Below are 21,650 nucleotides of genomic sequence, written 5' to 3' on the forward strand. Positions count from 1 at the left end.
CCCAGAGTTGTTGTAAAAAAAATTATTTATGATCTCGCTTTGCTCGTCATCAACTCTTATGGTACTTCCATAGCCCAAGTTGCTTTCAAAGATGTTGTTCACTATGCTAACAAAGCTATAGTTGCAATTCAACTCTTTTTTCTCTTGTATGAGTATTGTTCCGTTTGCATTACTATAGAACGTGTTGCCGTATATCAAGTTTCTTGGTAAGCTTGCTCCGTCGCTCCGCCCTAACTGCGCTTGAATACCCCCTAAAATGTTTCCAGAGATAAAGTTATTGGCGAGAGTAAAATTGCTGTCCTGAATATCAAGAAAAATAGCCGCGTTCTTTTGAGGTACAACTGAGTTAGAGGCTGGTGTGCCAGTGATTTTACACCTTTCAATGGTCAGACTAGATTGTCTGCTGCTTCCATCGTCCACAGAAGTGTACTTTATAGCTTGTTGTACGTTGTCACTTAATACACTGTCGGATATGCGGTGTTCTGCAGGAAAAAATAGATAAAAGATACCATTAAAAAGCGATTTGCAATCTTTGCCGGTTGACTAAAGAAGCGCATTTTAATTATCAAAGAATAATAAGATAGCTTATTCAAAATTAAAAGTCTTTCCGCAGAATCAAACTATAGTTCAATCCCTTTCTTAGTAAGTCTTGTGTTTAAGTTAAGTGCCTTTTTAATACGACCAACTCGTTAATACGACTTGATTTTAGTCACTTTTTGATGCTTAGAATATCGTGTTTCCGCCACGTGTAAACAAATATTTTTTTAGCTTCTGCCGTGTTACCACAAAGGTCATGGATTCGAATCCCATCAGAACCCCCGGATTCTTTGGGTCTACGCAACTGATGAAATTTAATTTACTAACAAAGTTTTTTTTTTGCATATCATCATTTATTTCAAACCAAATTATAGCAAATGCTTGGAGAATAGTTTACCTTCAACTGAGCAGCTTCTTAGTTTCAAGTTGTCAATAGTCACATAGTTCCTCGAGAAATAACCTGATGTCTCGTTATATTCGCCTTCAAACAACAGTCTGTACTCATCAACATCATTGGGAAGTTCAACAACCACTTTTCTCCAACTCGATATCTCGATATTTTTTGCGCTCCAGATTAGTCTGTGACGAGTTGAGGGAAATTTCCCTTTAAGATAAAAACAAGTACAAAAGAGAAATACGAAAGTTTTGATGAGAAACTAGACATACAAGCCATACATAACCTTTAAATACTCTTGTCATCGAGTCTCCTTGCAACATTATAAGATTGACATGCAAATGTGTTTCATGCTTTATTCTCTTTCTAGTTATGTGTTATGCCGAAAAGGGATCTGAAGATGGATTTGAAAAATTTGTTGTTCGTTCGCATCACAATCTACAGACAAGAATTTCTGTTGTTGTAGAAAAAGTTCGGAAACAAGAAATAGTTGGATATTTTGCTAACGACCAAAGTTGTAAAATGTGACGTCATAGCTTCAGAAAATAACTCAGGCAGTAACTCTTCTGGGAAAGGAGCAGGACAGATCCTGCTCTGAATGATTTTTGCGCAACATTCACATTTGAGATTGAAGGAAAAAATTAAAAACAGTAGCAAGGATCATATAAACAAATGATCGATAATGACCACTGAAAGAAAAAAACATAATATACACAACTAACCTGTTTGAATGTAAAGTGACAGGCCAGCTCTTCCTTGTTTTCCCACGCGATAAAAGAACACTACAGAGCATAACTGGGATAATATTGTGATAGAAGGGCTGATGATTGCAGCACGCCCACCAACATTTCCAAAGTCATTACCAACGTATAGCCGTTTTCCTGAAATGGGAAAATTTAACAACGGGTGCTCAAAAATTTGCTGAATTTTACACGCACTCCATAGAAACGGCATTTAAAACTTTTGGAAAGTGGTTCTCAGTTATCTTAGGTGGCCAGGAAATAAAATCGTTTGAAAGGCATTTGTTTGTTACCTACCTACCTACCTACCTACCTACCTACCTACCTACCTACCTACCTACCTACCTACCTACCTACCTTCCTACCTACCTACCTACCCACCTACCTACCTACCTGCCTGCCTACCTACCTACCTACCTACCTTCCTACCTACCTACCTATCTACCTACCTGCCTACCTACCTACCTACCTACCTACCTTCCTACCTACCTACCTACCTACCTTCCTACCTACCTACATACCTACCTGCCTACCTACCTACCTACCTACCTACCTACCTTCCTACCTACCTACCTACCTACCTACCTACCTACCTACCTACCTTCCTACCTACCTACCTACCTACCTACCTACCTACCTACCTGCCTGCCTACCTTCCTACCTACCTACCTACCTACCTACCTACCTACCTACCTACCTACCTACCTACCTACCTACCTACCTACCTACCTACCTTCCTACCTACCTACCTACCTACCTACCTACCTTCCTGCCTACCTACCTACCTACCTACCTACCTACCTACCTACCTACCTTCCTACCTACCTACCTACCTACCTACCTACCTACCTGCCTACCTACCTACCTACCTACCTGCCTACCTACCTGCCTACCTACCTTCCTACCTACCTACCTACCTACCTACCTACCTACCTACCTTCCTACCTACCTACCTACCTACCTACCTTCCTACCTACCTACCTACCTACCTACCTACCTACCTACCTACCTACCTTCCTACCTACCTACCTACCTACCTACCTACCTGCCTGCCTACCTTCCTACCTACCTACCTGCCTACCTGCCTACCTGCCTACCTACCTACCTGCCTACCTGCCTGCCTGCCTGCCTGCCTGCCTACCTACCTGCCTACCTACCTACCTACCTGCCTGCCTACCTGCCTGCCTACCTGCCTGCCTGCCTGCCTGCCTGCCTACCTACCTGCCTACCTGCCTGCCTGCCTTCCTGCCTACCTGCCTACCTGCCTGCCTGCCTGCCTGCCTGCCTGCCTGCCTGCCTGCCTGCCTGCCTGCCTGCCTGCCTGCCTGCCTGCCTGCCTGCCTGCCTGCCTTCCTGCCTGCCTGCCTGCCTGCCTGCCTGCCTGCCTGCCTGCCTGCCTGCCTGCCTGCCTTCCTGCCTGCCTGCCTGCCTACCTACCTGCCTGCCTGCCTGCCTGCCTGCCTGCCTTCCTGCCTACCTACCTTCCTGCCTGCCTGCCTGCCTGCCTGCCTGCCTGCCTGCCTACCTGCCTACCTGCCTTCCTACCTGCCTGCCTGCCTGCCTGCCTGCCTGCCTGCCTGCCTACCTACCTGCCTACCTACCTACCTACCTACCTACCTACCTACCTACCTACCTACCTACCTACCTGCCTACCTACCTTCCTACCTACCTACCTACCTACCTTCCTACCTACCTACCTACCTACCTACCTACCTACCTACCTTCCTACCTACCTACCTACCTACCTACCTACCTACCTACCTACCTGCCTACCTACCTTACCTACCTACCTACCTACCTACCTACCTACCTACCTGCCTACCTACCTTCCTACCTACCTACCTACCTACCTACCTACCTACCTACCTACCTACCTAAACCTTCCTACCTACCTACCTACCTACCTACCTACCTACCTACCTACCTACCTACCTGCCTACCTACCTTCCTACCTACCTACCTACCTACCTACCTACCTTCCTACCTACCTACCTACCTACCTATAGTTATACCTACCTGCCCACCGATCTACCATCTCAGCTACCTTCAAATGCAAATGATATCGTGTAAGGAGTATTGCAACAAGCTCAATTCAGGCAACTGAAGCATGTGCATTACTGGTTTCATTTTACTTTGAAGACTTACCATTATAAGAGAGGTAAGAGTAGTCCGTTACGTAATCCGACAATGAATAGCGAGTTATTTTCCAAGTTTGTGTGACATTAAGGCCATTGATTGACATGTTGGTGAATGCCTGCCAACCGCAAAAGTCGCGCTCGTACGTACATGGGAAATCTATCCAATAACAATTAACATTAAATTAGCCTCGACAGCTCCATCGATTTTACAGTCACAAGTAAATCAATTAGAATGTTATTAATGACTCGGAGAGATGTGAACCATCATTAAAAAGCTAAGGCTAAAAATAAGGCAACCGAAATCAATGTTTAATGGCTGAACGTTCAGCTAAACTTGCATCTAAAAGAAACTGAAAATCAGATGAATTTTTAAATTGAATATATTTAGGTTACTGCTGCTTTCTTCCGACATCGCAGGAGTGAGGATATACAAAAGAACTTAGATCAATCGTGAACATCTCCTTGTATCTTTCGTAAGTCATAACTGCGCCGTTTTTTCTTTTTTTCGAAATTTGGTGTTTCCTCATCATGGTCAACCTACATTGACCATGAACATATTCATAAAGCAAAGTATTGGCAGAGGTGTTACTTTAAAACGCTTTATATTATGATAAATGTTTGAAAGGCCATTCCGCTAAAAGTTTACAGGGATATTGTGCCCCGCAACCTTTATATTTATTGCTGTACAAAGTTTTAATTTCTTTTTCTATTTTTACATTTTGAAACGTTGTTATATTGCTGATATTTTTTTTTATTTTTCTTTGTTTCCTTTTATTACTTTTTCTGAGGGCCACAAGTTCATCGGTTTTATCACTGTCAAGGGTCACCCTTATAAAATAAAGACTTACTACTATTACTACTACTAACTCTATTCAGACCAATCTTTTTCGGACCTTCTGGGACCGGGGGTGAGGAGGGGGTCTTTTAAAGCACCCCCTCCCCCCTATGTAACTTCCAGAATATTTAAGCAATTAAAAATTTAAGCAATGAAACGTATAGGATGTAGAGTATGTCCGAAAATCTATCTTTTGGTATTCGTCACGTGGGATGATGACGACATATCACGTGACAACTACATCATAATGTCAAAACAGCCACCATCTTGGATCCGCCATCTTGGATTTCAAATTTTTCCAAAAGCCAGAAAACCACCCAAAATTACTGCAAAGTACTCAAATAAAAAAAAAATGTGCTTTAAAACCGTAAAAAGATGAAAAAGTGCATTAAAGTTAATTTTCATTAATAGAAACATGAAAATTACAAATTTGGGAAAACATACCTGTCAAAATTCCGTTGCCATGGTGATGTCAAGTTCTTGACACAACAACCTATCCTACCAAATTATTCCCAAATAAATTTCAGATAAACTCTCAAAGTTTGGCAGCGTTTGGTTGAAGCTTGAAAAAGTTATAAGCGTTCAAAGTCAGCGCGGGCCTCAAACCCTTCTCCCCGGTTTGAATAGGGTTAAGGTTTAAAAAATGGTTTTAAATATAACAACTTTATGGAAAGTTTCCTAATAAAGGCACTCACCGTCTATATTCATGTCCTCCACCAGAAAAGCAACTTCAGAATTTACATCACTACTCCACTGTACCAAAATGACATCACGTGGAATGTGTAACTCTTTATGAACAAAAGCAGTCAGGCCTGCATTTGAGCTGTTCACGATCAAGTTAGTAGTGTTTCTGGAGTCGTAAATTTTCAGCTGCTGTGTTCCCTTGAAGTACAGCAGAGTCAACTTGATTCCTCGACCTTTGGTAACTGTCAAAACTTTCTGACAGGTTAGCGATATCAGTGTGTCCTTGGGCCTTGGGATATCAAAAACAAGATGCACGTGATTCTTTACAAAAACAGCTTTCTCCTCACTGCATAGAAATACTCGCCCATGGTTGACTCGAGGGACATTTTGAGCGGTTGGTTCCTCAAAGGAAATGCCTCGTTGATTTCTTGATGATTCTGAACTCTCCACTAGAATGTTGCGCCGCCCTTGTACAAAGCTTATACCGGCCTCCCCAGTGTTAAAAAACGTGTTTTTATCTAGATGTACATCAGTTCTTGGAGAGTAAATTTTTAGGCCACCAGATAAACAATTTCTTATAACGATGGATTTCAGTTTGGGCACATTTGCTACGGCCTCTATTGCTGCAACATCCATTCCATGGCGATTACCACAGTGTGAAAACTGGACGTGATCCAATACCGACTGCATTGGAGAAAGGTTTACATCGCTGGGGGATACAAACCGCAAATTTCCCCAGGGTGCTCCCTGACATTTCACCACAGCAGCTAACATGTTACTATAGTTCCGGGCTTCATGTTTTGTGGGGCATTCGTGTAAAAATGCTTCATTCCCATGGCAAATAAATTCTACCAACCATGATCTGTTTACATTATCAAATGTATCTGGGATTCCCATGGCAGCAACTGGTGGACCATAACCAAGCTGTCTACAGATCACCTCAGTAGTATTCCTCAAGAAGATGTTGCTAGAAGCTGGGATAGGTTTCCAAGAGTTGCTGTGAAACACCTCTGCCCTCCCTTCCCACGCAAAATCCCCATCAACAAGTCGAACAGGTAACTGCGAATCTTTATGTCTGGCTGTAGGTTCCTTGATTGTAAATATAACTGGTTCGGTAAGCGTTCCGTGAGCTTCGAGCGCTCCAGTAACAAGTATGCTCATTCCAGGGCTTACTTTGACCGTGACACCTGCTTCTATAGCTAGCGTAACGTTATCAAGGACAGTCAAATCTGAAGTCACGCTGTACGGGCTATGAGAGGCTTTGAGTGTTACAGATTCAAACAAACGCCCTGAAAGAACGCTTCCATGTTGTTTGAAATCGTGTTGTTCGACTGCAGTTAAAATTTGGTCAATATCACTTAGCAGAAATGGCCAATCATCGGCAATAGCAAAGTCGTAATTGTCATCAAAATCCGATATCCTGTCACGCACGTTACCTCCGTTTGCTGTCCCCCACCAGTTATGTGTCACGTTGACGACATCACGTGTGGAAAAGGCAGGAAACCTAACGCACAGTTCTCTTCGATATACAGAGTTATTAAATTTGTTAAAGCCGAAAAGTATTTCTTTGTAATTAAGAATACCAGAAATAACAAGAGCACAAGAATCCTCTGCAGTAGACAGTCGTGATGAGGTGTAAGCAATGTTGCTGGATAAAGTGTTGTTATTGAAGGTAATCTTTTCTCTGTGCACCGATGGATGGATGTCATGTATCACTTGAAGAAAGATGACGGTCCCTGCTATGTTTTGGGTGAAAATGTTGTTTGAAAACGTGGCGGTTTCGTCCATGCGAAGGACTTCTATTACGCTCTTATTTGCGCAATTATTCTCATTAAATAGGTTATCTAATATACTAATGGGACCATGCGTACTCATACCTCCAAGAAACACGCAGAGTCCTACATTTGCCGTAAAACTGTTCTTTGTAATGTTAACATGATTCCCATTACTTTCGATGCTGATCAGTGCTTTATCCGGGCATTGGTTACCCGTGAACAAGTTATCATGGACAACTAAGGTTTGTGTTCTGCTAGATGAGCACCTTTTACAAAAAGTGGTGTTTTTATTCCACCGATATTTTTCTGAAGACAAAAAGATGGCCCCTCTGCTGTTACGAGTAAATAGGCTCTTGCTAATTGCTACGGTAAAATTAACGGCAGAGTCATTTGAGTACTCGGGGGCTAGTCTGACTCCATACTGAATGTTGCCGTTGATCGTGCTATCTATTAGACTAAACTGTTGGAAGTAGTAACTCGGTGAAGGATTATAATGTTGAGGATCGAACATGCTGATACCGTGCCTCAAATTGGAATTTGCTGTGCAATTAAAGAACTGATGAGCTCCAGCTTGGTTTGATATGCAGCAGCCATCTTCTTTGTTGTTTGACAAATTAGAAAATCTGAAGTTGGACGACACTTTACCATCGTAAATCCGAACTCCGCTGTATCCGTTGAAAACTGCAGTGATGTTTTGGAATTCAATTTTACCCGCGCCATTAGCGATTGCAAATCCGTTGTAGGCGTTTTCATCGAACGACGACTCCGCCACGTTACTTTTAAGAGAAACGAGCTGGAGATATAAGCCATCGCGATTATTTCCTTTGGCAGACAGTTGGTGAAGGTTACATGATAGGAAACTGCTGTCCAAAATTCCAAGACCGTTGGCGCTGTTATCAATAAAGTGAGTATTGGTAGCTGTTATTGTTCCAGAAATAAGTCCAGCGGTCATGCCTTCGTGTTTATTCCGAAAGACAGTTGTCGAAGAAATCGCTATCTTTCCTGTGAAGTCCTTTAAGGATATGCCATTTCCATGGTTGTCATTAAATGTGCAGTTGGATATCATAAGAGAAGAAACATCTGAAAAGAGAATCGGCATGACAACCGTGATCAGTTTCACAATTGAGTTTCAACAGGACAGCAAAATTCAGTTCCGCTCCTTGTCTTCATTATCAAACGCCATCACATTTCGTTCTTAACATCGATTTACGACTAATTGTTGGCCTTAAGTCTAAATAGAACTCTTTCATACCTCAGAAGTAAAAATGAAATCTTATCTGCATGCTTCCTTATCGTTGTCTCTGTAGCGAACAGACACCGGAACAAACCCAAAGACCTTTCACTACAGTCTCCAAGGGCAAAGCAACTTAAATCTTGTACATAAAAGTTATATTGTTGTATAATTTTCCAAAATGCTAGCCGGATTATAATTATTAATATTATTATTATTATTATTATTATTATTATTATTATTATTATTATTATTATTATTATTATTATTATTATTATTATTATTATTTCATACAAAGACAGACTCAGCGGTTCTCTTATGTCCAAAGAGGTACACGAGGCAAGTTGCTGGACTGCGATAATTTTTACTCAGGAAAACAAAGAGTCGGTTTCACGACAGAAAAACAACATTTCAAAGCACTCACGAAAAGCTGTCATCCATGCTGCATGCAGCCATTGCGGATCATATAACATCAACAAGCCACGGCATGAAATCACTTTTACATTTTAGCAACAGGTAGATCAGATATACAACGTGAAATAAAGGAGACGTTGTTGGTTAGACGTTTACAACCTGTCTTAAATGAAAACGTTGGCAGTGACAAACGTTTTCTTCACTAATTGTGTCAATAACAAATTAATTGCTAGAATCTGATTGGTTGACATTGACCTGATTAAAGCAGCTTGTAATCGGACAGGTGTAATTGAACAGTTTAATAGCCAGATGAAAATTCAGCAGCAACTGTTAGTACTACTATAGTAGCCATGACATTTAACTACCTTACCCGTGCTAACCAATCAAATCCAAGGTACGAATCTCAAATGAGCAGCTTGAAAACAAAATGGACGAAATTAACTCGTCCAATGACTTTTATTCTTTTCTTTAAATTTTGACAACCTGTTTACCACTAAAGATTTAGAAAGCCTTGAAACTAAACTGTGTTCTCATAAGAAGCGCAAAACAGTGAAGAATTTGAAGATTTCTTTTTGGGGGACTGTTTATGTAGTAATAGCTTCTTTAACATAAGAACAGCAAAACAGTGAAGAATTTGAAGATTTCTGTTTGGGGGACTGTTTATGTAGTAATAGCTTCTTAAGCTCAGTGATGGGTGCCCCAGTGGTATTATTTATTACAACATGAACGATGTTTGGTCTCATATTAAGTATTCCATTACTGAGTTTCTCGCATTTTATTATTAATACCATTAGTTGGTAATCGGACTTAGTGTCGTACAATTCAGGGAGTAATCGGGCGAGTAACTTCAATCGGCCAAGCACGTAGCGGGAAATAACTCCACTCCTATTACCATTACTAATCGTTTAATAATACTTTTTTACTTTTTTTATTTATTAATTTTTCAGATTACGTACCAGTCTTTTATTTCAATTTTAAAATTAAATTGTAGGCTAGCTGAAGGTTAGTTCTGAAGATGTCTGTTGAAGCATAGGGAACTTTTAGGTGATTTCACTAAAGAATTCTTGCCGCTCATATACATTTCGCCTCATTTAGCGCGGGCACACGAAGCATATTAGGGGATTTCATTCAAGTTAAGTTTGACAGGGAAGTAAATGACCGTTTTACATCTAAACGACTCCGGTGACTCCAAAATTCTTATGCATAATTTATTGAATGCTGTAAAAAACGTATTTAGGTAGTGTTGTTTATGTGCGCACGCAGCAACATCTTCATTTAATTTCTATCATAATCTTAATTCCTGTTCAATGAAAATAATTTATAATGTAAGCTAAACATCTGCTACTTTGTGTGAACTGCTCTTATTTTTCAGCGCGAGATGTTATATTTTCTATAAATGATAAATTTAAACCACAACATATTCACCAACACGGTAAATCGACATTCGTTTACCTCAAATGGGATTTGTCATAGCAACGACAGGCAACCCAGAAGTGGGGGGGTGTAGATCTTTGTCCTCGCCCCACTAATGAGCAAACTTCAGCTATCACGGTTTTTCTTCCTACCTTGATCGTCCGTGATAAGGAATTTCACTCTGGCATCTCTGCTGTCCGCATTGTATCGAAACCTTATGTAGAGTTCGTGACCTGAGCTTAAGGATGGCGTGACTGCTTGGTTGGCACCTGTCCACTGGTTCACAAGCGTGAGCTGAGTGGCGTTTGTGGTGTTCCCGTCATGAACCTCCAGCTCAAACCTCTCTCCAGACATGGATTGGTAATGCACAGCCAAGAGGTGTCCTGGTTGAGTTTTAATAATCTGCAGCGAAAAGGGTAAAATTTAAAGACTTGAAACGTGTCATCACTCTTTTCTTAACCTTCGGGCATACAAAGGGGTGGAGCGGAGATGCCTTGTGGTGTTTTCTTAATTTTGAAATAGGATTTACTGTATAATGCTGAGACTTTCAATAGCTGTTCATTCAGCCCTTGCAAAGGTTTTGGTATGTCAACACTGTTTCCGTGGTTTTTGACCATGCTATCGCAACGTCATAATTAAAAGCAGGTCTGGCCAAAAATCGTCATTTTTACCATTGTTTTTATTTTATTTTTTTTTTATTTTTCCATTTTGGTTTTAGTTAAAAGTTTCTTTTTGTAATTTATATTCCATAAGCACCCTCGCTTGATTTTATATCAATTTCCGTAATTTTCTGACTTTCTAAAGAATTGGCGAAATCAAAGATGGCGGATCCAAGATCCCAAGATCGCGGCTCTAATGACGTCATATTGCGTAACAGCCCACAAAATATGTCATCTTGTAGAGCAAACTAAGGGCTTTCCACGCAATATTAGAACAAAGTCCTTTGGGAAGAGGGGGTGGGGGCCATCTACTGCCTTGTACTACGGTGAAGTATATCTGCTCGTATGTTCGAGGGTTATGGAATGTAAGCAATTGACTGGCAATTTGCACGTTATAACGATTGCATGATTTGATTAGAAATGCGGAGAGCTAGTTAAAAAGAAAACCAAGTCAAGCCATTCTAGTGCCGTCTATTTTTGGATACGGTCAGTAAAGGAAACCAAAAGCAGTAAAATCATAAAAGTACTTGCCGACATGTATTTTATACGGCCATTAGAGAGCTGTTAGTGCAAATTGGAAAAATACTAGAGGTTTTCTGCGACAGTGATGACTCTCGTCCGCAGGGTGTTGGAGTATCTTATAACGTACCTTGGTGCAATCGACAGTCGTTCTTGCTTTTCCTAAAGCTTGCAAAATGATTGGCAATGAGTTGATATTATCCATATTGGCAGAACAAAAATCAACTGGAGCAGGAGCAATTCCGCTATAATTAAACCCGTGTCCGTGAGTTGTGTTGTCCACTGCCGTGTTCTCAATAGTTATGTTCTTAGATATGCCCTTGATTTGGATGCCTGCAAATAGGTTGTCTCTGATACTGCTATCTCTAATGGCCAGCGGGGAACTCACATTGGCAGACGTCACTCCATACACAGATCTTTTAACTGTCACATGGACGAGGTCCGGAAGGAACTCGACGCCTTTTATCGCTTCGTAGGCCAGGGATACATCCACATACTGAAGCGATAAAGGCTTCTTTAAACTTGAAAACTCTATACCCTTCCAGGACTTTAACTTTGTTAGGCCTAGGCATTCTATTCCAATATCCTTAGAGTGACCTGGCAATAAAAGACAGCTTTAAATATCTGAACCCTTTTTTATCGAGAGTGTCGTGTACGATTAAGCGCATGAGCCCCCACCCCACCCCTGTTCCCACTTCCTACCCCCTACCCTCCCCCCCTTCACTGTACAGGGTCTATATATGGCACTGGTGGGGATACTTATCGTTCTAGATATGGGTTGAAAATTGTGTTTTAGTGCCACTTAGGGTGGGAGTCCCATATTGTAGTTTTTACAGTACCTTTCCATGACATCTATCCAATTTCGTGGTTCAAGTCCAAAGAATCCTCAAAAGTAACATGCAAGGTATGTAATATGTATTAAGCGATGTAACCTGTACGGGAGTTGAGGGCGTCTAATGCAATCGACTTGTTTCCTCTGAGGGATATAAATAATCTGAATCGCGCCCGCAAAGGGATTCCATTTTTTCCTCCCCACCAACACATTTATCACCTTAACTGAAGGTGTTTAAAAAAAGAAAAGTTTTCCTAAATACGTTGTCTTGGCTCCTCTTTCCATTGGTTGCATTATTTCCAAGATGCAATTTAAAAAAAATATATATAATGATGAAATATTTACAGGTGATCACGTGATTAACATACACATGTGTCCTAAGTCGATTGAAGGAAAGGATTCCGCACGAAACATCAATACTTTAATTTTGGAGGCCAGTTTGATTCATCATTTGAAAACAAAAACAAACAAAACATTGTGCCTTCTTTGGTTTCACAGGACAGTCAAAAGGACTGGTGTTCAAATAAATAGAGGACTATCAATGAAATCAGCGTTCAATTCCGTAATTTCAGATGATATTCTTCCCAATGTGACTTACCGCAATTGTGTACTCCAATTCCAATATGTTTGCATTCCAGCAAACTTATCTCAGTTCCCTGACAGTTGACATTGTCCAACCAATTTGGACCAGTTCCATTGCCGTGAGTGTAGTAACTTTTTGCTTCCAGAAAACCCAGTTGTCTGCAGGCAACCTGTGATCGACGAGAACATATAAAGATACCTAAATAGCGTTCAAACCACGGCAGGGGAGGGGACAAACTACGGCAGGGAGGGGAATTCGTAAAACTCCTTTCTCTCGTTTGCAACACAAACATATCTTTTACAATGTCGTTTAAGTAACCAAAATATATTTCTTTTTGCTTGAGGTGTAACCTCTCCCCTTGAAGAGAATGATGATAATCAATAGCCCTTAGAAGGAAAACAAATGAACTATGTCTCGATATTAAATTTTTACGTCATTCTTCTAATGTACAAAGTTTATTTTCAAATTGAAGGACCTTAAAATAACAGTTTCCAAAGTAGAAACACACCATGAAGTAATAACAAAAAAGATAAACAAGGATAGTAACGACACAACAATTTACGATGGATTATATTACGAACGGCAAACTTAAAAAAAAAAAAAAAAAAAAAAAAAATGGTCAGGTTGTTTTCAAGATGGGCCTTCCGTAAAGTAGCTTCATTAAACTAATACCTCGCCAAAATAATAAAAAACCTTAGCAGCCGAAACCTGCATCGAAGCGCCAATCTTACACAGGATCAAAACATTTCACGTACTTAGTATTGAAATAAGGTGTCCGGCCAATTTCATCCTTGAAGCCAATAAAGTTCCGCAGCTGTATTGAAACTTAACCGGCAGGTTTATCCCTTTATTTTAACCAAAAATATTTTTTGCCAGTCAATTCATCTTTCGAATTCGCAAACGACTCAAAAATGCAAAGCCCATCAACACCAGTCCTCATGCAAATCTTTGTGTCAACTTGACCGCAGGACAAGAAGTTGGAGGGGAGGGTAGATGGCAATACCCCTCAAAACCTTTATAATTATACCACAGCACAAAATTGAAGCAAGAGGAGTAAATAATTTGACATTGTAGCTTGGCCAGAGACTTTATTAGGGCTCAATGCAATCATAAGGCTACAGTTACCTTAACTAAGGTGATCCAGTGTGGCAGGAGTGCTGGTCACGTGACTAGCCCAGGCCCAAACTGCAACCCTAACCCAAAATCTAACCCTAACCCCAACAACTTAACCCTAACCCTAACCCACAAGCCCTGACCCTGCAACCCTAATCCATACACCATTATAGGCTTTGTTTAACCCTAGCTTTCACTCTGTCATGTTAAACTTACTATAGTAAATACATTCTGATTATAATTATTATTTACCTCAGTATCTCTCATATCCCACGAATCATCGCACACAGTTCCCCATTGTCCGTTTAGGAAAATTTCCAGCCGACCAACACGGTAGCTGTCCCCGTCGCTAAGGCGAATCCCATCACTATAAGGCGCTGAAATGTTTAAATCGTCCACATTCACCGAGCCGTTAGTTGGTGTTTTGGTGAATGCTATTCTTTGGCGTAAGTTTCCTTTCGCTTGCAGGGAACCTTTAACTTGTAAACCAACTCCAACATCAAAGTGCAATTGGACACCTGGTTGTATAGTTAACGTGGCGTTTTCGGCTACAACAAGATCTTGAGATGCGACGTAAGGTGAGCCGTTCAGTGCCAGGGTTGTATCGGCAATGATATCACCTCCGAGACTTGTGCTTCCGACCCGATCTTGTATGATAAGTAGCAGTAGAGAAATAATTCGTCTTACCAGTGACGGATAGATCGCCATCTCTGAGGAATAAGAATAAGTTTTTGACCCTAGAAATTAATATACAGCAACAAAAGAATATGGTTTCTCGACCTTTTTTTTTTAATAAATACACCTTATTCGATGGTTTAACATATAATTCGAGCGGATATGTCGATTTTTGTCGACATTTGGAGGAGCAGTCAATGAACCACTTGTGATGTCATTGATTTGAACGTCAGCAGATTTCAGCGATAAGCGACTGAAAGAGCCAGGTTTGACCTTTTCACACAACTATTCATTTTGCGTATCGGTTGCATCCTGACAGAGCTAATAAAAAGAATACAGTCAGTTTTTGGTGCAAAATCGGTACTTAAACAGGCAAAAACACCTGTAAATGATCGAGGTCCTCTTTTCAGGGTTTACCAATGATTTCATCGAAACTTTTTTGGCCTAAAGGAAGGCTGTGAAGAGCATAATAGGAATATATAGGAGTGGGAATAACAAAGCCGAGAAAAACGGAAGAAAAAGGAGCAAGGAAAAAAAATGGGAACAATTTCGCAATAAAGACTTAATTTTGCCTTATGCGCATGCACCAAAGTATAATTTTGTACATATTTTCATGGAATCTTCATCAAAATCTTGCGGCTGCACTGTGGAAAAGTGCTTTTTAAGCAAAGTTAAGGGAAATTCAAGATCCTAGCACCAAAACTTCAGTTTAACAGCAAAAAACGCGTTTTTTGAGAAAATTGGCACTAAAAGGGTTAAACCATCGAATAAGGGATTTATTATTACACTGCTATTTCATTTTCTAGTGTTTTGGCATCTAGTTTATAAATACATCCTGCATCCTCTGAGAGTCGGATCGCTGCATAAGGCGTGTGCAAATGATAAAAACGAATTAATTAAAAGCTCTTCAAAACACACATCAAAACGTCTTTAAAGTTATTCAACGTTCCATTTACTCGCATTTCTTAAAGTGTGATAAAAAGGCTGAAAATCTTAAAAATCTCTGTCCGGCGCTCGCACACACGTCAATACGCGTTACACAAAACTTTTTCAGGTCCGGTTGCGGGAGTTTTTGCCATAAATGGCTTACCAAAAACGAAAGAAATTTGTTTAGTTCCTCGAAACACAATTCGCCAAATTACTGAGCACGAAGAAAAAATAATATCAGACCTGTAACCACACAACTATTTAAACACATTCGTGTTTTAACACGGACAGGGTATCATAAACAAAATAACGCTCGGTTTTCAAGCTCCACGGCTTCGAAAATTATTTGCTGCAAACAAACGAGCGCTTACACACCAAAAACTGCTTTAAGTTACGTACATCTAGATTTCTTTCCTTTAATTAGTATCTTATAAGGGAAATTCTGTACATTTACTGGAACCGTGATCGACGTGAATGACGTAACTGCTGTTGATAATGACAACCAAAGTATCAGAGGGGGGGGGGGGGGGGGGGCAACAAACTATGGTTGACAGCGGTGTTGCTTATCCTTTCTTCCTCAAATATCGCTTGTATTTTCTAAGCAGACGTCTTATCAATAGTCTTATTCAAATTTGATGTTTAAATTCAAAATCATTTCGTTCGCGGCGTTAATTTTTTAATCGTATCTATAACAAAATTCTCGATTTTGATTGGTTCTGCGCGCGCCTATTTGTCGCGTAATCGGCGCGCGATCACGTGGGTGTCCAATTGGATACCTGTAATTGGACACCTACGCCATTCGCGCGTCAATCACGCGCATCTGAATGAGTTTTTTTTTTGCTGTTTTCCTGCTTTTTGCACAACCAATTGAATTTACTATTGACTTTTGTTCGCAACAAAGGTTCTCAAAGAATTCCTAACCTCGAATTTTGTTATTGATACGATTAATTAGTAATTATATATCATTTCGTTCGCGGCGTTAATTTTTTAATCCTATCGATTTTGATTGGTTCTGCGCGCGCCTATTTGTCGCGTAATCGGCCTCGAGCTGCGCGCCCTGCCGATTTTGAAATTACTCGCCCGATTACTCTCTGAATTGTACTCCACTCAGTCCAATTACTATTACTGATCAGGGTTTCCATGACATCCAGTCGTGATAAGTATTGATTTTATTGATCGATCTCAGCAAGCTCTGTTGTTGATATAAAGCGCGTGCGTTGAAACATTTAACAAAACGTTCACAGCCTCAAGTAAATAATGGCTTTCAGCTTGTTGATAGTTTTAAAGACCGGACCAGCTGCAGACTCCTCGCGTCGGCGATCAACCCGCTGTCAATAAAAGTACCTCCTTCGGCGTTGCTAAGCATGTGCAAGGTTTCGCGTGTAAATAGTAAGTTTAACATCAACAAAACTAACAAATCTTAAGATTTATTAAATTTTACTAATAGATGTTATTCTAAGTAATTCTAAATCGTTACATTTACCTTAATTTATGTTTAAAAGTCGAGAAAAACACTCGTGGTTGGTTTCATCATCGATCAACGGGCCTTGTTCAACTGAGTGGCTGAGTGCGTTCAAGACGAGTAAATTTGGCCTCAACACGACAAATCTGTGTGGTTCTTTGTTTTATTTTTTGTTGTTTTTTTTTTTCACTGAAAAAATCTCCGCTAATGAAAATTTTCAAAACTAGTTTATATTTTAAAATCTTTCGGGATTGGAATAGCTAAGCACGTTTGGCTTTAACATAACATAATTTAAAAAAAATGCAGTCAAGTTGTTATGTTTAATTTGACTCGATCTTTTATGAATTTCAGCTTGTTGATAGTTTTTACGACCGGACCAGCTGCAGATTTTCTTTATTAAAAGTCTTATAACTTTTAATAAAATTTCGTGGAAGTGTCTTGATATTGTTTCTCAATTCTGTTGAAAACATATTGAACAAAAGGTGCCTAAAAAATCAGATTTTAACGTTTGTTTCTTTACAGCTTTAGAATAAAATTCTTGGCTTAAAATCAACAGTAAGATGGTAATGAAATAAAGCACGCGTCTTCGCTTGGAGTGAGAAACTTGACCAAAGTCATATTTAGACTATGTCAGATTGTTATCTTAACGCATCAACAACTTCAACCCTGACATACCACGCTTTAAAAGTCAGGACCAAATATACTTTATCTAAAGCAAACACTTTGCTCATATGATGTAATAGACAAAAAAGACATTTTAATATATTTTGGTGGTTGCCTTCTTCTAAGAGATGAAAAATTACGAATTTAAAACCCCGTACATTCCGGGAAGGAGATCCCTTCCAATGTGTTTATCCAATAAGACGGGACCAGCTGCAGCTGTAAGAATTCATTTCGTTTCTTTCTTGCAATTACAGCTTGTAAGTCTCAGTGTAAGAAGCCAAAAACCTGATTTTTTTTAGTACGTAAACACCTAATCAGTCCACTGATGTGACTGTCGTGCTCCAAGGCGCTTCCACTGCTTAAAGGCAGAAACGAAACATATCGCTTCCCCGCAACCGTTAGTATATTCTACGAATATGGGTGAAAGGTAGTGAAATGCTTTGCTTTTTTGTCAACGAGCATTGAAATGAAAGAGATGTCGCTTCTTAACTCAACACACACAATAAGTATACAAATTTATTCCAAGAAAATTTCAGCCGAAGGAAGTGAAGTGTTAACACATACAGGACTGAATACTTCTTGTATGGCAACAGAAAAGATGTTTCGCGCCTGCTGCCAATAACCTACAAAAAGCGAAATATGCGTTCAACATTTCTTCCTTTACACAGAGAACAACAAATTGAGTTCCGGCAGCACAGGATCAAATGTGCCGCACAGACCTCCGACATACTCATAATTTGCCTCTGGCAGTAAACTAAACTTTGCACTATGCTGGAATTTCGGCACATCCAAAACTTGATAGTAAGGTTCAGTACATTTACTTTAAGCGTGTGGATGAAACGTTTACTTTTCACAAGCTGCCGAGAGGAGAAAAATGCGCTTATTATAAACGTACGATCTGTTTAGAAATAGTAAACAAACAGTTGCAAATGTCTCTCTGATAACTTCAGTTGATACGTCGTTGATGTTGTTTAGTAAGCTAAATTAAAGTTTCGTCGGTTTTACTCCATTTATGGCCGGATAAAGGTTTCGACACTTTACACAATGGCTCCACTGTAACGCAGAAGGTGTTAGTGACCAATGAGCAATAAAGAACAGCTAAATAAAAGCGAATAAAGTTATTTCATGCTTCAATGTACAATTCTCATGGTCGTGTTTTTACTAGATTGTTGAATAAATTTCAACGGGATGATTTCCAAACCACCGCAGAATTAATGCTGGGAAGTTCTGTAGGCCTTCAGTAGAGTCGAGCTGAAAGCTTGCGGATCAAAAAACCACCTATTTACATTTTGAAATAACACATCTTTCGAAATTTATTCATGGCCACGCATGTAGGTATCTTACATTACCTTCACTTTGTGAATCAGCTTGCTCACAAACTCTCACAGTTCGACGCCCATAATAAAGTTGGAAATGTTTTAAATGTTTATACTGCGCTAGAGTGACAAGTAGTTTGTTTCACTAAACGAAGACTCACCTTTCTTTCCAATCAAAAGATGATTGGCAAAATGAAGCAGGGCATAAGGTTTCTTAAGGATACATCTGATAGTTATAAGGCAGCATTGCCTCAGACTTTGTCTGTATGCAAACAGACTCTTTCATTATTTACATTGATTAGAAACAGCCCCTGCGGTGCAGTTTGTTCTAATTGGTTAAATTCAAAATGTTGCTAAGGGCGATACGCACTAGCGAACAAGTTTGAAATGTCTTGACATTTTTGTCAAAAAATGTCGCGACAAGTTGTCAGAGACATCTTGAAGAGAACAAAAGGTGAAATTATTAGTACAACAGCTTTGCACGTATTTCTGGCAACCTTTTACATTTTTCAGCGCGGCCGTCTTGCGCAAACATCAAATATTCAGGACCACGAGATGAAGAAATTACAAAACAGTTTGCATTTGAAGTGCGAGTGTTCTCGTGCAGTGGAAATGAGTCGTCTCAAGATAACTTTTTCTTTTCTCACTCTGCCTTGCATTGGGACAAACACCTCACAAATAAACATGTTTTTCCTATCGCGGAAAGATTTCGTGGAAAGATTTTAACATTTTAATTTTTCGTATTTTTGTTTTCACGTATTTCGTCGCTGCTGTTATTAAAGCTGGCTCTCCATGCCACTATGTTGAACGATAATAAACACGTGATAATAAACACGTTCCACGACGCATAATGGTGCGGTCGCATCTATGTAGCTATAGTTAAGACAGGGAAACTATAGTTAGCTATTTCGGTAATGTGCCCGCAGCTTCTCTGTTCACCCTAACTTAGTTAGAAAAATTACGCCTCGGTGATCTAAAACAATACAAACAATACAAACTAACTAAAGTTACACCCAAGCAGGGTTCAGGGGTTAGTCTTAAGTTTACAAACGAATAACCAATCAGAATATGACAATTCGCTTCGTACGTGCGAGATGAACATAAATATGCCAAATAAATCGTGAAGTGAGGGGAAAAAAGAAAAACAACATGAACACCATGCAGGCAAAACATAAAGCTTGAATTCTGCGGAGTCTAATATCCGTTAAAAGTTTCACCTGACTATTTTCATTTTTTCTACGACGCCGAGTTACGTCGGCCTACAAAAAATACAAAAACAATTAAGAATCATTAAGCCACAGCTTTTGCCGGTCAACTTTTTTTTACATTCTACGGATCAACAACAAGGGCTGTCACCAGCAAATTCATACCCCCACCATCGTACAAGGAGGAGGGGGGGGGGGATGGAACCCCTCCCCAGAGTTTTCGTTACATTAAGGGGCAGCGAAATGAAAACACGTGAAAATACTGAAAATGACTCGTTACACAGGCGACTTTTTATTTCAATTTTTGTTGCGCTCTCCAATGCAATTTTAATTTTGTCGCGCCCGAGATCGTGATGAAAATCACAAGTGTAAACTCGCGATGATTTGGGCGCGATTTGTCGCCGCGATATCGTAGAGCTTTTAAGCAACTGTTCGTCAGGTCATGGCAGGACTTTCGTCGTGACAAATTTTGCTTCATGTAAAATGTGAAATCTATTTGATTCATATTCGTACTTTTTGACGCTGTGTAAAGAAAGTTTAAGCGTTTCCATTTTGTTGTGAATAAGAAAAAAGCTTTAGTTCTGTTGCATTCCACTGATTTGCCACCATAATGTCACGCCGCTTCTACCTTGCAAAATTTGCAAGTGGAGTTCCCATTCGATCCTAAAAGAGAAATCTACTCCCAACATTATATATAAGCATTTAGCAGACCTTTTGAGAATATTGGACTTCGTTTAGGGTTGTCAAAATTATTTTGGTTTTTATTTCAAGAATTTTCTGAGCTTGGGCATATAAAATCCTGTCAAATGGTTGAAATTTCAAAACTGCTGACCTTTCTGGGCTGCCAGCGAAAATGCTCATTTCTCGAGACAGAGGGCCCAACGATCATCCCGGTCTGCACACGAAGTGACACAGCATATTTTCAACAATCAAAAGGCCCTTTTGGGCTACCTACCATTCTTTCTCTGTCTCCATATCTTGCTACAAACCAACAGTCTGCAGTCTATTCAATACCCTGTAACTTTGCCTGCCTGCGTCTCTTTATCACCGACCAAATCGAGCAAAAAAATTAAGACAAGAAACAATTTGTCACAAACGCCGTGTCTATATTTTACCCCTATAAAAGTTTGACTAAATACTAAGTACAGTAGTACTTTTTAAAAAAAAAAAAAATCCCCAGTGTTGATGAACTACAACTACATCCTGTCACTAAACCGAAGGATTCACCTTAGCTTATCAACATGAAAACAGAAGCAGTTACGTTACACACTACAAAACATTTTACGTACACACCCCTTTAGATAGATATCAATAGATAACTTTAGATATATAACTTTGCTAAGACACGGTGATCGACAGATGCTATTATTTTTTCTTTCCGTATTCAAGGAATCTTACCGTGTCTGAACTTTGTTGATACACAGCACAGTTGATACGAGCACGCTTACGCAAATTAATATTCTCTTCTCTAGAAAGTTCACCTGACTGACATTGACAAACAAATCTGAAGCAAAAGATGACATTTTTACATTGTT

The 21,650-nt window shown here is 39.8% G+C and overlaps 3 protein-coding genes across 5 annotated transcripts in view; 1 reads left to right on the forward strand and 2 right to left on the reverse strand.

Annotated features, from left to right (window-relative positions):
• Positions 1-8,202, reverse strand: LOC144628791 (uncharacterized; the record flags this gene model as incomplete). Its single annotated transcript, XM_078486905.1, has 5 exons — positions 5,340-8,202; positions 3,817-3,966; positions 1,654-1,812; positions 935-1,141; positions 1-482 (listed from the first exon to the last, which is right to left on the reverse strand). Coding segments are annotated over exons 1-5 (3,861 nt in total), but the record flags the coding sequence as incomplete, so codon positions are not given.
• LOC144628873 (protein bark beetle-like) overlaps positions 1-19,169 on the reverse strand; it is a 92,736-nt gene extending 73,567 nt beyond the window's left edge. Inside the window, exons 1-5 of one of the 2 annotated variants that reach the window (XM_078486980.1) lie at positions 19,072-19,169; positions 14,120-14,577; positions 12,770-12,923; positions 11,470-11,936; positions 10,314-10,563 (exon numbers count right to left, since the gene is read on the reverse strand). In XM_078486980.1, the coding sequence (XP_078343106.1) occupies positions 10,314-10,563; positions 11,470-11,936; positions 12,770-12,923; positions 14,120-14,575 (1,327 nt within the window). In that variant the 5' untranslated portion in view covers positions 14,576-14,577; positions 19,072-19,169. The remainder of the gene's footprint in view (positions 1-10,313; positions 10,564-11,469; positions 11,937-12,769; positions 12,924-14,119; positions 14,578-19,071) is intronic. The other variant, XM_078486981.1, reaches the window with a different exon arrangement.
• The window catches only part of LOC144628906 (uncharacterized), a 28,601-nt gene that overhangs the window by 4,866 nt on the left and 2,085 nt on the right, over positions 1-21,650 (forward strand). The gene's annotated exons all lie outside the window — the stretch shown is intronic.

This window comes from Oculina patagonica, chromosome 10 (assembly GCF_052425735.1).
Source record: "Oculina patagonica isolate OP01 chromosome 10, crgOcupat, whole genome shotgun sequence".
In the NCBI taxonomy this organism is placed as follows: domain Eukaryota; kingdom Metazoa; phylum Cnidaria; class Anthozoa; order Scleractinia; family Oculinidae; genus Oculina; species Oculina patagonica.